Genomic DNA, 14,305 nt, shown 5'->3' on the forward strand with positions numbered 1-14,305 from the left:
CGCCCGTTAATGGCTATCGATCAGGTGCGGATGGCAGATGGCCAACGTTACTCCCGTTGCGCTCTGGCGTTTGTTTCTTTTATGCGCCGAATCAAAAGCCGCCTCCCCATTTTTAAAGCCCACACGCTTCGGAAAGGTTTACACGTCTCGATTCATCCTCTTTCATGATGTATTCATCGGTCGAGTTTTTGTGCTTGGCGCGCTGCCTTTCGGTCCGCTGTAAATAATCCGACGCCGATTCATCACCAGCTGGTTTGCAGCGTGCGCGCATGCTAGCAGTGACGCCAGGGGAGGTAGCGCTAATTGGGATTTGTTTTTCGACGAACATCTGGCCATGTCGGAGGCCTAGATTTGATTTTCGGCACGCGGCTCGCTTTCTTGCGTCGCACTTCCAAACCGGAGCGTCTCTTCATTGACTTTGTACGGATCATCCTTTTCACGCGTCGATGCCGAAGAATACGATCACGCGCCGGCGGAGCTCATGTTTATGGCCAGTTATTGCTGCGCTATTGCAGCGTATGTTTGCCTTCTGACGCCATCCCCGATTCTTTCCGCTTCGATGGCCCTGCGGCCTTTTCCCTCAAATTTGATGCCTCCTGACATAACTGTCAGTCATGTAAGTAGTCATTTCCAGACTTGCGAGAGTGCGCTTTCCCCCCCCCCCCACTTTGAGGCGCTGAAATTGGACTCGGTGAGAACAGCTGCTCCGCTCTGGGATCTCGCAAGGTTAAATACGGCTCTGGCTTCATGTCCCTGCAGGTTTACTGCCCGGTTAAAGAACCAAACGGCAGCACCTGCTGAAGTCCTTCGGCAAACCGCACGAGGTCGATTGCATCTCTAATCATTTTTTCTATCACGCGAATGAGCGCCAATGTCATCTCATTTTCTATCCAGCCGAATCGCAGCAAATGCTTTTTAGCAAGCGAGGCTAAAAGGATGAGGGGTAAATCTGGAACAAAAAGTCCAACTCGTTCAGTATGGCTCACGGTCTTGGCGGTCTTGATGGATAACTCGGGCTTTGGCCTATACGTCCCCTTGTACAGTGGCGCGTTGCCATGGTTACCTGAATTCCTCTTCACATTAAATAAAAAAAAGGCACACTCCTGCTGTCCTGCTTGCCTGCCAAGGTAGTCGATGAGGGTGAAATGAACAATTTACATGTCGACCCCCCCCCCTACACCGCCCAAAGAAAAATAACTAAACAGTAGCGCAAAGTCATATCCATTCCCATTAGATCAACTCATTTCCATTCCCGCTTCATTATCGCCGAGCTAATGCCGAAGGTGCTTGGGAGATAGCTCAACAATAACGACCCCCAGTGATCTTAATGAGAGCGGGACGGCGCTTTGATTGGCATTGAAGCGGATATAAAAGGTGTGCGCACGCTTCAAATAGGACACGCGCGGACGGACCCCGCCCGTGCGCTCGTAACAAGCTGACACTTAACGCAAGCCCCTCCTCATAAAATCACTCGGCGTATTCTCAGAAGTGAAGCCGTTGCATGTTCCACTGTCACGGTGTGAGCGGAAACATCTGCGGGGATCGAGTCCATTCAGTTCCTCCTTCACCCCGTTTCAACTCTGTGAACCGGTAATCTCAAAGGCACCTGTCGAGCACGTTGACAGATGACAGGGTGACCTCGGATACGAAAGTATACTGTATGGCCGCAAGGTGCCTTTGAGATTTCTCTCATTTCAGCCATTTTATTTATAGATTTTTTTTTTATAAATTCACTGAAAAATTGTGTTCGCTGACAGAGTGGACAAGTACAGGGTGGACATTTTTGGCTAATGTTAGCATTTTATGATACCATCATAGACCTTTACTTAACAACATGATCCAGTTAGCAAGTTCACCTTGTACTGTTTACAATATTTGAAATTTCAGATTCCCCAGCATATTTTTTCGCCCTATCATGACAGGGTGGACAGATGCAAAATGTTCAATATCGTAGAAATAAGAGTATACACGCGTGATTTGTTTTATCAAACCTAAAATGTGGACAATGACATGATGTATTTTTGATTTTGTGTCATTCAGTCACTTTTGGCGTAGTGTGGGCGACATGCCCAAATCGCAATGAGGGGGGGAAAAAAGGTGCGTGGTTAAATGAAGGCAACGCATTTTAAAAGTCGTATCATTGTAGTTTTATCCGTGCAAATGTTTGGCCGAACATCTCAAGAGTGTTGTTATTCTGCTCCATTCTCATGTTGGACTAAGTGATTCTGACGAGGACACCAAAGTCATTTTAAAGCTCAATTTTAGAAGATGTGTACTGTAGGAATGTTAAGATCAGACGGAATGTATAACGATCAAGTATGGCGATAGCGCAGACCTCTCCTCATCTTTTATGCATCATCCTAGATGACCAAATACAAGTCACTAGTCGTTTTAGTTTTGAATTAGAATTGGATGTGTACGTTGCGACGACTCCCGGTACCTCCTTGCATTCGAGTCTTCAATTTTTAATACAACTAGACAAACGTGGAGTGAAAATTAATGTGCTTATTAATGTGACCAGCAGAGGGCAGCAAAGATCTGCCACTCGCCGGCGCCCGAGACAAAATCATGCTCCCTCCTCACTGCACGTTCCTAATGGAGAACATTTGGGTTGACGGAGCCACGATTGCAACCATCAAAAATGGAACAACTGCTAAGCATTAGTCCGCGCATCACGAGCACATGATTACAAAGCCACTCGCGTCACCGTGAGTCACCAAATCGCTCATAAATCCGGGAACTCGGCGACACGTACGCGCAAACACAAAATAGCTTTTTGTGAGATGATCTTTTAACGATTTTGCCTGCGCCTGGCTACCCCGACTCACCTTTCTGATGAGTGGGTGACTCACCGTGACTCCTCGTTGAAAAGGGGACACTTTGTCAGATGCAGCCCTTTGTTGACAAATGTGCCCCCGCGCTTAGGGAAAGAGTCATCGGCTGTCATCTGCTTTTTCACCCGCTTTAAAAAATGCTGAAAATGACAAGGAGTTCCAGAAGGAACAAAAACAAAAATGTGCTGTGTCACATTTAATCAAAACAGTAAATACATTCTGTACCTTGTGACTCATTTCGACATTCAAATCCGATTGGGCTATCTGAGAGGTACCCGGCATGGATAAAAGTATTGGAACTTGTCTGGCCACCGCCAGACAATTTCATTTCGGTGAATTCATTCACTGCCTTTGACAATTACAGAAATCGAAGGTTTATTGTTGTGACTTGGGCTGACAGTGAATAAGTCAATTGAGTCGTCTTCTTACACCACAGTCGATAGGTTCCAATTTCGGCAGTGGCCTTTCTGTGCGGGGAAAAAAAACGATTGCCTGAGCCACCTTGCCAAAATGAAACTCGGTTGTGAGATGAAAGTTCGTTGACAAGATGAAGTGGAAACTTTGAAATACTGGACATTCTTTCTTATCATGACTTCATACCAGCCAAGCGATGGAAGACTGTGAAATCTCAGTTGCAACCAAACAAGCCTGACGAAATCTATACCCACTGGAGATTTCTTTTTTCTTTTTCTTAACTACAGCTGCAAAAACAACGGTGAACACTTGAGCCCCAACATCCGACAATATGACAGATGGCGCTGGACAGGCATTGATAAAATCTTTAAGTAACGGCGCAGACACAGTTGGACCGGAATTGTGTTTAATAGTCAGAACCATTAAGAAACATTTACAGTACGATAGTCAAGATCAAACCTTGCTTGGTGTGCGTTCAATTAAAACAACAACAAAAAATAAACGTTCACACACGACAACCCCAAAAAAAAAAAACGCCTCTCACAGAGAGCTAAAGCATCAAATCAATGCCACACGCAATTTTTGCGGCATAATGACTTCATTCTTGATACCTCAAACATGTCAGTTATGGATCTTAAATATTATCGTGACCTTTTTTTTTTTTTGGTGTATTTTACCTCAAATAACAACAGCAGCATTACCGTACCGATGGGTTGACAAACAGCCCCTGCAGTGTCTTTTTGGAATGTTTCCCGTCCGGCATTTAGACCCTTGGCGGTGTTGCCGTGTCCAAACTCTACAAACTGAAACATGCAGCACTAATTGTTTTCAAGAAAAAAAAAATCTTGCTTATCTATAAACTGCGTCACCGGGGATTTATTTTCCTGTAAAACATAGCAGAGGAATTTACCACCTATACTTCACCCCCACACATTGTGAACGGACTCTCAACTGTTTCTACTGTATTTAAAAAAAACTGTACGATTTAGCTTGAGTACCGGTACTCATTTATTGAATAATAAAAAAAAAATGTTTGCGCGAATGTATAAAGTCTAAACAATGTATAATATGTACATACATGTTTCTGCATTTTGTGAGTAATGAACAAGAGATTTGCACAAAAATCTAACTTTTGCAAAAGACAAAAAAAATTAAATAGCACGTGACAATTTTTTGTTGATTGATTCTGAAGTATTTTTTATTACTGGCAGAGCTAGAGGGGGGGGCCCCAGGGGGTCACCTACAAAAAAAGGTTTGATCTGCGTTTTCGGAATGAAAGTCAAGTTCCGCCACTGTTTTGTAGGGGCAATATACAGTTTTTGATACAAATCAAGATTCTGCTTATGTGACCCCCCACAACAAAAGTGCGCTTTTGTGGCTCTATCTGCTGTACAAAAAAAAAAAATTGTCACCCGAGTGTGCCTCGAAAGACGTCTCATGAGAAGATATGCGTTGTCATTTTGAGTTTAGGCGGCGCCCCCCGTCGGGATCCCGTTCTGCCGCTTCCTCTGCTGCCGACGCCTCCAGAGCAGAACGGCCAGCGAGACGAGCAGCAAGAGACCCAGAGTGCCTCCGATGAGCCCCGCTTTCAGAGCCACGCTGCGCTCGTCGGGCCGGTACATCATACACGAGCCCTCGCTCTCTCCGGCGTCATTCAGCGCCAGCACGCAAACCTCGGAGACGTTCTCGACGGGCCCCACGCCGCCGCCGCGTCTCTCCTTCCCGAACCTTCGCCTCTCCGACCCGCCGACCGTCACCCTGTAGCCTTTCACAAAGGAGTGAGGGGCGCACCAGCGCAGGACCACGTCGGAACCGTTCCAGGTCAACGTTTTCAGGAAAGGAGCCTCCGGTGCCACAAGGTGAGACGTCGATCCCGGACACAGGCAGGCGTTGATCACCGAGAGCTCAAAACAAGTCGGCTGGTCCTCCTCGCAGGGGTTGTATTCGCATCTCTTTGAGGTTCCTCCGTTTGACGGTACGGTCTTAGTTGGAACCGTCTCCACTTCATCCTCATTGTCGTGATAGTCATCCGAGGGGAGCGCGAGGGCCTCGGGTCGTGTCCGATCGGCACCCGTCTCTTGTTTTGTTGTCGGCTGGGATGTGGAACCGCTGAAGAGAAGCAGGCAAATCACCATCAAGGGAACACGTCTGCCGGCAGCCATCGCACGGCCTGGAGACGCTACAAAGAACAGACCATCACGATCAATAAGTAGTGTACTTATGTATAGTCACATCTTGGACCCGATCGGACATTGCCAGTCCCCCCCTCAGGGGGGGATTTTTTTTTTTTCAGTGTTTAGTTTGATAGGGTGGCCCGGTAGTCCAGTGGTTAGCACGTCGGCTTCACAGTGCAGAGGAACCGAGTTCGATTCCAGCTCCGGCCTCCCTGTGTGGAGTTTGCATGTTCTCCCCGGGCCTGTGTGGGTTTTCTCCGGGTGAACGCACACCCTATGGGGCGGCCGGGTAGTCCAGTGGTTCGCACGTCGGCTTCACAGTGCAGAGGTACCGGGTTCGATTCCAGCTCCGGCTTCCCTGTGTGGAGTTTGCATGTTCTCCCCGGGCCTGCGTGGGTTTTCTCCGGGTACTCCGGTTTCCTCCCACATTCCAAAAACATGCGTGGCAGGCTGATTGAACGCTCTAAATTGTCCCTAGGTGTGAGTGTGAGTGCGAATGGTTGTTCGTCTCTGTGTGCCCTGCGATTGGCTGGCAACCGATTCAGGGTGTCCCCCGCCTACTGCCCGAAGACGGCTGGGATGGGCTCCGGCCCCTCCCGCGACCCTAGTGAGGATCAAGCGGTTCGGAAAATGGATGGATGGATAGTTTGATAAGATGGCCCCCTGCTGTGTGAATTTTAAGTTGATAAAAGGAGGGAAAATATATATTTTTTTGCACCGAGCGGTCAAGACGGGTGTTGAATATAAGTGTGCGGTGAAAATTACGGTAATTTTTTTTTTTACTTGTGTATTTTTATCAAAGTGCAGGATTTGAATCGGCACCTTCACCATTTTTTTTTAAATAAACGCACAGAGCCTATGTGTACTTCAGTACACAGTGTCGGTACACTTGCCAACTCTGTCAAACGGTAATGGATGAAAATTCCACCCACCTTTTGCTTGTTAACTTACATCAGGGAAAAGAAGGATGTGGGAAAACATCAAAAACAAGTGGAGAAAAAAATTAGGATGTGACAAGAACGGTCGATTATGTTCCACCCCAGAAGGAGCCCATCCTAGATGACTTTATGGTGCGAGGCGGAGTACACTCTGGACTTGTTGCTCGCCGATTACAGGCTACATCGACACTTCCAGATGGTTGAGGGGATGACGGTTTATCCTAAGAGGCATCTTGAAAGGTAGCTTGGACAAAACCCAAGCGAGGACGGCGAAAACATCTAATCGTGTATTTGTATCTGCAAGGATTAGTCCTCACATGTTTAGCTGTCGCGGTCGGCTCGCACAAATTTAACATTCCAGACTGTGTTGCACAAGAGAGCTTCGGTGAATGCCTACACACACACACACACACACACACACACACCCATGCGGGGACACAGTGTAGCCCAGTCAGCTGGATCCACTTACAGGAAAGCTCTCCGTGTGGAATTTTCACAATGAATCAAAACAAATACTGGAAATTGATTGAAATGATCTCCCCGAAGTGTACTTTTCAACAAAGAGTGAAAATTGGGGATAACTTACTTGTTGCTTGCAGTTGGTTGAAGCGCTTTCAGAAGCTCCTCGCGCCGCTGTTGTGTCCTCCACTTGCTTCCTCACTTGCCTGCTTCTCCTTTATGTATTATTTCTCCTGCTCCTCTCCCGAATGACTGCAACCTCCCACACTCCCCCCCCGGCCCCCCCTCCCCACTCTTTGGACCCTTCATGCACCCGCTCCACCTCCCTCGCCCTGTTAGATTGAAATGAGTCTGCATGCTTTTGGAAATGTTTACTATCACTCGCAGTAGATGCAAAAAGGTCAACACACCCTAATTGTCGTGGAAAGCAGCTTTGTAAAAAATGTCTTATAGTCCATTGAACCCACGGTTGAACTTTTAGGCCATATTTCCAAAAAATATGCCAACCATACACGAGTTATCCGCAAAAGGAATTTGAGAGCAGTTTGAAAGAGTTGGCCCAAAACCTTTGAGAAAGAAAACATCAGAAAAAGCCTACTAGAACAGCATTTTTTGGGGGGGGGGGGAGGGGGATGAGCAGAGACACTTTAAATAGCAGCAGCTATGTTCTGACTCTGATTCAACGTGAATTGAAATGCGATTGGTTGATTCTGAACACAACCACATCCCTATTTTGGAGAGGGTGTGCACACTTATGCAACCACATAATTTGTACTCCCCCTCTTATGATGAGCTATAACCTTTACAATTTAATTGTGGGATAAGTTCTGAAATGATTCCTCGTGTTTTCATTGTTTATATCACACAAAAAAAAAAAAAGCATTTGGACAAGGGTGTGTAGACTTTTCTGCTCGGGCCAGCAAAAACAATTCAGCACTGTTCCTTTCCTTTGCACTTTTCACATTTCAAAAAAACAAAAGAAAAAATGTCTCGCTTGTTAATGAGCTCACATCGCTCTGAAAATGAGGCTGGAAATGACAAATACGCCCGCGATGATTTATCCACGAACGATTACTAAGTGCCTCCAGACTGCCGCTTACGCCTCGTTAGACTTCTCGGCTAAAAAAAACTGCATGACTTTGCACGGAAGGTCCCAAACAACGTGCAAACATAAACGGAATGTGGCTGAGGGACATCTGCTCACCAAAGACAGGAAATAAACCAGATCAGACTTGGATGATGCACAGCTACGCACATCACATGTGCCTCTTTTCTTATTCAGACTGGCCGGCTGGAAAGGGAGTCAAAGGAGGGAGGTGGGGAAATTCGGGGACATCAACGCCACTCACTCGAAGCGCAAACTTGGTATTTCTATGCAAATCGATAGAACACACACCTTAAGAATTCCATCTGTGTAACATTGAAACGCAAAATGATTCATTGGACTGTCCTTGTTTTCCCCTCCGTGGGACCAGTAAAACACATCTGTCAAGTACCACAAAATTTTCTGGCAATGATCTGATCTGGGCTCGTATGAACACCGCTCCAAAAGTATTGGAACACCCCTTTGTTTCTGCTGTTCACATTTGAGTTGGACATCAAAAGATGAGACGAGCTCAACACGATAGCTTGCCGGGGATGTATATCTGGATCGGACCAAAAAACCCCCCCAAAAACGGCAATGAAATGTTTCTTTTCTTACTTCGAGCACATGGTACTTGTTAGTGGGGCCTTGCAGCCAAATGCCTGCAATAACCAAGTCCGTTTTTGCCCACCCGATGTAGATGGGCGGGATGGTCCTGCATTTTCCCTTAAAACTGAATCAACAAGTGACGACTGTCATATTTTCCTGGACCGTAAGAAAAATAAACTGTGTAAATTCACTTGGCGAGCCGGTCAACCTTGTGGTCTAAAGTTTCTGGGTTCAAATCCTAGCTCGGGCCTATTTGTGTGTTGTTTCCATAGTCTTCCCAAGCTTGCATGCGTGTTATCCAGGTGTAGTTTCTTCCCACGTTCTAAAAACACGTATATTAAGTTCACCGAGGACACAAAATCCCTTTGGTCGGAATGTGTGAATGGTTGTTTGTCGATCTGTGCCCTCCATTTGAATGCCAACTCGTCCAGGATACACTCTGACTGAAATCAGCTGCCAACGTAAGCTCCAGAAACCCTGTGACCCTAAACAGGATAACAGTTTATGAAGTGGAATTCGCGTTTTATTGTTTCAAAACAATGCACAATTTGTAGTTACTGTTTGTGTCTAATACATTTTAATTGTACAGTAAATGTAATTTCATTTATAGTTAAGCGCAGCGTGGGTGTTCAAACTGTACATAATGTTACAGAAATGTGATTCTACTTTTATTTTTGTACTCATAAATGAACGTTCCGAATATGTTCGGCCTCCGGAGCGATCTACAGCGTCCTCTGTCGTATATAAGTAGGAACAACACCTTTTGTTGACGCTGTCGTTCTGTCAATTCAGCAACATGCTGAGGTCAATATTATTTAGACTTCGTGTTGCTCTGTGGATTGGTTATGATATTATTGATTATGTATGTTATTGCAATTTTGTCCATGTCATTTTGGCACCTTTGGTTGTCCATAAAATATTTAGCTGCAGCGTTTGACGTGTTGCGCGCTTTCGTCCAATCAGAGCGCAATACTAGTTGTGACGCCATCTTATTGCGACGGACAAATTGCACTTCCGTAATTGGAGGTTGCGAACGAAGGGATCGGCGCAGTGAGAAACGTGTACATCTTAGTCAATAACGCAGTTAAACTTTATTCCTACATATAAACGTCCGTAACCGTGTTCTCAAGAGTACATATTTGGACCATAGTTATAATTTTTCAGGCTAATGCCAGCACGCGGATTTGGGCCCCGTTTAATCTCCGAGTGGTCTGCATTGTTTTGGTCAGTGACGTCAAACTAAGAGGTGATACCTGACTCTTCCTATCCTTCGAGCGTACCTGTTAGTTGTCCGTTTTGCTTATTAACACGACGTTGACTGTGTATTTTAGGCTACGCTAACTCAAGTAAAGCTATGGCTTCCAGGCGGGCAGGTTATACGAGCAGCGAGGATTCTCCTTCGTCAAATAGTGGCAACCGCAAAGCAAGTACCAACAACATTCCTGACAGGACTGTGGTGGAATCCTGCTACGAGCGCAAACCAGACAAGGTGGTATACGGCAGCGTGAGTGTAACATCGCTGAAATCCCGCCTTGCACCGACCATTCAATCTGCCATGTCGGCTGCAGTTGATACTCTCCTGGGCGAAGTGGCGCTTGTGCTCAACGAGACTCATCAAGATTTGCTGCACAAGGAACAAGAAAACGAGAGGCTCAAAGTGCGCCTGGAGGTATCGGAGAGGGAGCTGAAGACGATGCAGGATTGTCTGTGCAGCGCTCAGAAGCTCATAGACCAGCTTCAGATCTCATACAGCGGCCCTCATAACATTGTTCAGTCGGTTTTCGCTTCATCGCTGTCCTCCATGCCGGCAGACGTGGACCGGGACCATCCAAACTCTCGAAACGGTGGAGCCGGCGTCGACTTGGGTCTCAGTGGTTCCATGGATAACTCGCTTCATGGGTTTGAGCCAAGAGATGACTACAAGATGTGCCAGCTGTCTATTCAACCTGATGGTTCCGTGACCAACCACGCTCTGGACTCCTTTGCGGCAGACGCATCTCACATGTGCGCTGACGCCAACAGATCAGGTACGGCTTTTCTAGCATTCCTCCATGAGTTGCCGATGACCGCAATTGATGGGATGTGATTGGTAGAATACGCGCTTCAAAATATATTTGACAGAGGCATCCCTCGTCATGCGTCACCATTTGAGACTAAAATCTTTCGTGCTCTTTGTGTTTCAGAGGCGAGGCCGTCTCAGAGGCCAGGCGAAGCGGGCGGCTTTGAGATTAAAGTGGAGCAGGGACAAGCGCCGAGCTCCAGTCAAAGCAACAGGAAGGACGCAGTTGGCGTTGGCGAGCAGCCGTCGCACACCGTGGGCTATGTTCAAGTCGGGGATGGGGGAGATTCCCAGCGTACCTTCACCCAACCTCTGCGCCACCAAAGGCCTGTTCGAGAATGCAGCAGCGCCCCGCAGCAGCGAATGACGGACGGACAAAAGCCACCGGCGAGGACTTCGGGACCTGAACGGGGTCACGGTGTTTCACCGGGTCGAGCGCACGAGTCGGCGGGACCTTCGGGAGCCGACGCGGCCGTCGAGCCTTCCGGAGATCGCCCTCACCACTGCTTGGAGTGTGGAAAGACATTCCGTCTGATTTCCAGCCTGAAGAAGCACATCCGCATCCACACGGGAGAGAAGCCGTACCCTTGCAGCGTCTGCGGCCGCTGTTTCCGCGAATCGGGCGCCCTCAAGACTCACCTGCGGATCCACACCGGGGAGAAGCCGTACTCGTGCTCCGAGTGCGGCAACTGCTTCCGGCACTTGGACGGCCTGCGCAAACACCGGCGCACGCACACCGGGGAGAAGCCGTACGTGTGCGCCATCTGCGGCAAGCGCCTGAGCCGCCTGCAGCACCTCAAGCACCACCAGCTCATCCACACGGGGGAGAGGCCGTGCTGCTGCCCCTTCTGCAACCGCAGCTTCAAGGAGCCCGCCGCGCTGCGCAAGCACGTCCGGACGCACCGCGAGGAGGGCGGCCACGTGGCAATGGCCGCCACCGCCGACGCCATCGATGACGTGAACAACCTTCACCCGGCCGCGCCGTCCCCGCAAATGAGGTTTGAGGAGTGGGGGGCGGAAGAGGAGGAGAATGCGGTTGTCGACTGCGTGTAGAGACCTAATTACTCCGAAAACGTGGGTCTATATTGAATCTGGAAGCTCTGAAAATTCAGTTTGGCACCACGGATGTTTTGAAAGACAAAAAAAAAATAATAATCTTTGCCCATATCAATTGCAACAGAAAAAAATGTATTTACAGGCTGAGTCAACCAACGTGGCGAAACCTTTTCCTTCAATGACACTTTTGATGTTGTGATTTGACTTTGAACAATAGTGAAGTGAGGAAAAGGGGAATTATTGGCAGCTGATTGTGGAGCTATAGTCGAGAACAAAAATCCATCCCTTCATTTTTCTATTGCACTTATCCTCATTAGGGTCACGGATGAGCTCAAGCCTCCACCGTGAAAAGAACGTGTGTGTGTGTGTGTGTGTGTGTGTGTGTGAACCTGTTTTTGGGTCCCCTGGCACTTTCCTATTTTATATTCTTCGGTATTGTTAATAGTTCGCATGAAGTTCACACAGTATTGACGTGATCTGCTATGTGACAAAACCTGGAGCAGATATTAACCAACGGTTAAAAAAAAATACATTTGAAAGTGCCTTGCTTGATTTAAAAATGATCCATCAGTGCTGCTACTGAATGTAATTCTCACGTGGCAGGACTCTGGTCGTGAGCTGCACGTGGTTATGAAATTCTGGAATTAGATTTGACTGGCAACCATTTTAAGAAGAGTCATTCTTATTCCGAGTGACTCCAACAACTCTGGTCACAAATATGAAATGATTTTAAAAAAATGTAATGACTGCAAAGCTTACAGGGTACTTGAGGCATTATTTATTGATCAATTACTTATTGTGGCTGGAGTCAGTAAGATATTATATATAATACACACAAAATGTCTTCATGTAGACAATAATCAGCTGTGAGCAAATATGAAAGAGGCAAAATGACACATTGGCCAACCTTTCTGATGCACTTTTTGTAAATATGGCTGTAAATGTAACTGTTGTGTCTATTGAATTGATGGTTCTTGTTAATGTGCGTTTTTGTTTTGTTCATATTTAAAACGCATGTTTCTCCCATATAATCTCTGTCTTCAGCCTTCAAACAAAACAGCCCCCAAAATAGATCGCAATACATCTCCTTGCCCTTTTGCTGTACTATATAACTAAACTAAACTATAAGCATTGTATTAATCTTATCTTCATGAAAGACGCCCCAAATGTGAAATGTTTGTCGTTGTATACGCACAGTTTGCCATGGTAGCTTTGCCTCGATAATGCTGTAGGTTTGTATCCCCCCTTCCCCCCTTGAACGACATTAACTGCCCCCCCCCCCCCCCCCCTTGACGACATTAACCGAGGCCTTTGCACGTAACCTGAAAATGAAAACAGGAAGTCCCTGTTCAACGTGCAATGAATTTTCTATGCTTCCGTGTTCAAACTGTTAATGTACCTTCGCACCATAAATGTCACTGTACTAAAGGACCTTGTTTATATTTCAACTTTATTGGATAAACAATGGAATCACTCGATCTTTTTCATGGTTTTCACCTTGTTCTTTGTAGAGGTTTGTTGGTGGCGAGAAAATATGCCTTTAATTTCCTTGACAAGTTGCTACAGAGCGAGCCTGCAGGAGAAGCAAATTGAGGCCTGAGAGGTACACACACTCAGCAGGTTGTTTTAAAACAATTAGATACTTTTATTTACACATGTTCATTTTGCAGTTGAAGCGTATCATCACGAATTTCACCCGAGAACGTTTCAGTTTTTGTGAAAAGCGTAACTTTAAACGGATCAAGCTTTTGTTTTTCTTTCACACTGCCCTCTGCTGGTTGGGATGTTGTACTGTCCCACTTGCCCTGATTGCGAAATCAGCAGTGACCTGGGCTGAGCCCCCCGCAATACTGTAGACCGGCTTTTTTAACCTGTTGCCTCTACCTCCCTTGAAACCTAATTTGTTTTTCTGCCCCTTTTCCGAACCAGCCAGACAATAAACAAAAAGTTACGGCCCAGCTTTGTTCGGCGAGATGATACTGTATCAGAGCGGCCCTCGTTGCACTCTTCGCCTGATCTCATTGCGTCACGATTGTGCTGCAGCCAGACAGAGGGTGGCGGTCTCTGGCCACACCCGAACACACAACCCAAATAACACTTAAGTAATGACAGCTGTGGTCGCAAACGCACGCAAACTTGCTGATGTGTTCCTTTGATGTGATTGAAGGCTTACCGCGAAAAACGTGCCACGGTTTATGCATTGTAAATTCAATTTTAATGGGACTCCTTGCACGTTGAAGATTTTCATACGAAGTTTGCGTCGCTCAGCACAGCCTCGGTGACAGAATGGAATGCACCAATCTACTTACCGGAGCGAATCAGCAAGTACCGTAATGTCACTTGGTTCATTCGTGATGTAGTTCCTCAAAATACTATAAACTGCAATTTCTAGCAAATTCGCAAAATGCCAATGAGAAGCATGCCTCTTCAAAAAAAAAAAAAAAACTAACTAAAAAAGATTTTACATGGGGGTTACATCGCCACAATTTGAGAACGACTCGCCTCATAACGTAATTACCCAAACTGTTTTTTTAAACATACTGTCACAATATCAATAAGTAATACCAATGTGCTTGCTCATTTCTCATTTATGTTTTGTATTTTGTGTCGGCCCTCTCGGTTATAATCTGCAAAAATTGAATCAAGGTCACTGGACTATTCTCATGTTAGACTAACAA

The 14,305-nt window shown here is 46.5% G+C and overlaps 2 protein-coding genes across 5 annotated transcripts; one reads left to right on the plus strand and one right to left on the minus strand.

Moving 5' to 3' along the window:
• Nucleotides 1–3,637: 3,637 nt before the first annotated feature.
• Nucleotides 3,638–7,088, minus strand: LOC127588654 (leucine-rich repeat neuronal protein 4). 2 transcript variants are annotated; one of them, XM_052047459.1, is made up of 2 exons: nucleotides 6,947–7,088; nucleotides 3,638–5,427 (listed from the first exon to the last, which is right to left on the minus strand). In XM_052047459.1, exon 2 carries the CDS (start codon nucleotides 5,408–5,410, stop codon nucleotides 4,715–4,717), a length of 696 nt encoding a protein of 231 aa, XP_051903419.1. In that variant the 5' UTR covers nucleotides 5,411–5,427; nucleotides 6,947–7,088; the 3' UTR covers nucleotides 3,638–4,714. The 2 variants fall into 2 exon arrangements, with proteins under 2 accessions (XP_051903419.1, XP_051903420.1); XM_052047460.1 differs by lacking the exon at nucleotides 6,947–7,088 and adding an exon at nucleotides 6,678–6,881.
• Nucleotides 7,089–9,474: 2,386 nt separating this feature from the next.
• Nucleotides 9,475–12,874, plus strand: si:ch1073-224n8.1 (zinc finger protein 70). Of its 3 annotated transcripts, XM_052047458.1 has the most exons (4): nucleotides 9,854–10,001; nucleotides 10,081–10,181; nucleotides 10,324–10,539; nucleotides 10,696–12,874. In XM_052047458.1, the coding sequence occupies exons 3-4, from the start codon at nucleotides 10,392–10,394 to the stop codon at nucleotides 11,622–11,624; spliced, it is 1,077 nt and encodes a 358-aa protein (XP_051903418.1). In that variant the 5' UTR covers nucleotides 9,854–10,001; nucleotides 10,081–10,181; nucleotides 10,324–10,391; the 3' UTR covers nucleotides 11,625–12,874. The 3 variants fall into 3 exon arrangements, with proteins under 3 accessions (XP_051903416.1, XP_051903418.1, XP_051903417.1); XM_052047456.1 differs by adding an exon at nucleotides 9,475–9,758 and having other exon boundaries at nucleotides 9,844–10,539; XM_052047457.1 differs by having other exon boundaries at nucleotides 10,081–10,539.
• Nucleotides 12,875–14,305: the final 1,431 nt, after the last annotated feature.

The sequence above is a fragment of the Hippocampus zosterae genome, chromosome 16 (assembly GCF_025434085.1).
Source record: "Hippocampus zosterae strain Florida chromosome 16, ASM2543408v3, whole genome shotgun sequence".
Taxonomy (NCBI): domain Eukaryota; kingdom Metazoa; phylum Chordata; class Actinopteri; order Syngnathiformes; family Syngnathidae; genus Hippocampus; species Hippocampus zosterae.

Coding starts and splice junctions, on each gene's coding strand:
- LOC127588654 (XM_052047459.1), bottom strand. CDS start 5,410: ATGGCTGCCGGCAGACGTGTTCCCTTGATGGTGATTTGCCTGCTTCTC.
- si:ch1073-224n8.1 (XM_052047456.1), top strand. CDS start 9,867: ATGGCTTCCAGGCGGGCAGGTTATACGAGCAGCGAGGATTCTCCTTCG. Junction 10,540..10,695: donor CGCTGACGCCAACAGATCAG/GTACGGCTTTTC, acceptor TTTGTGTTTCAG/AGGCGAGGCCGTCTCAGAGG.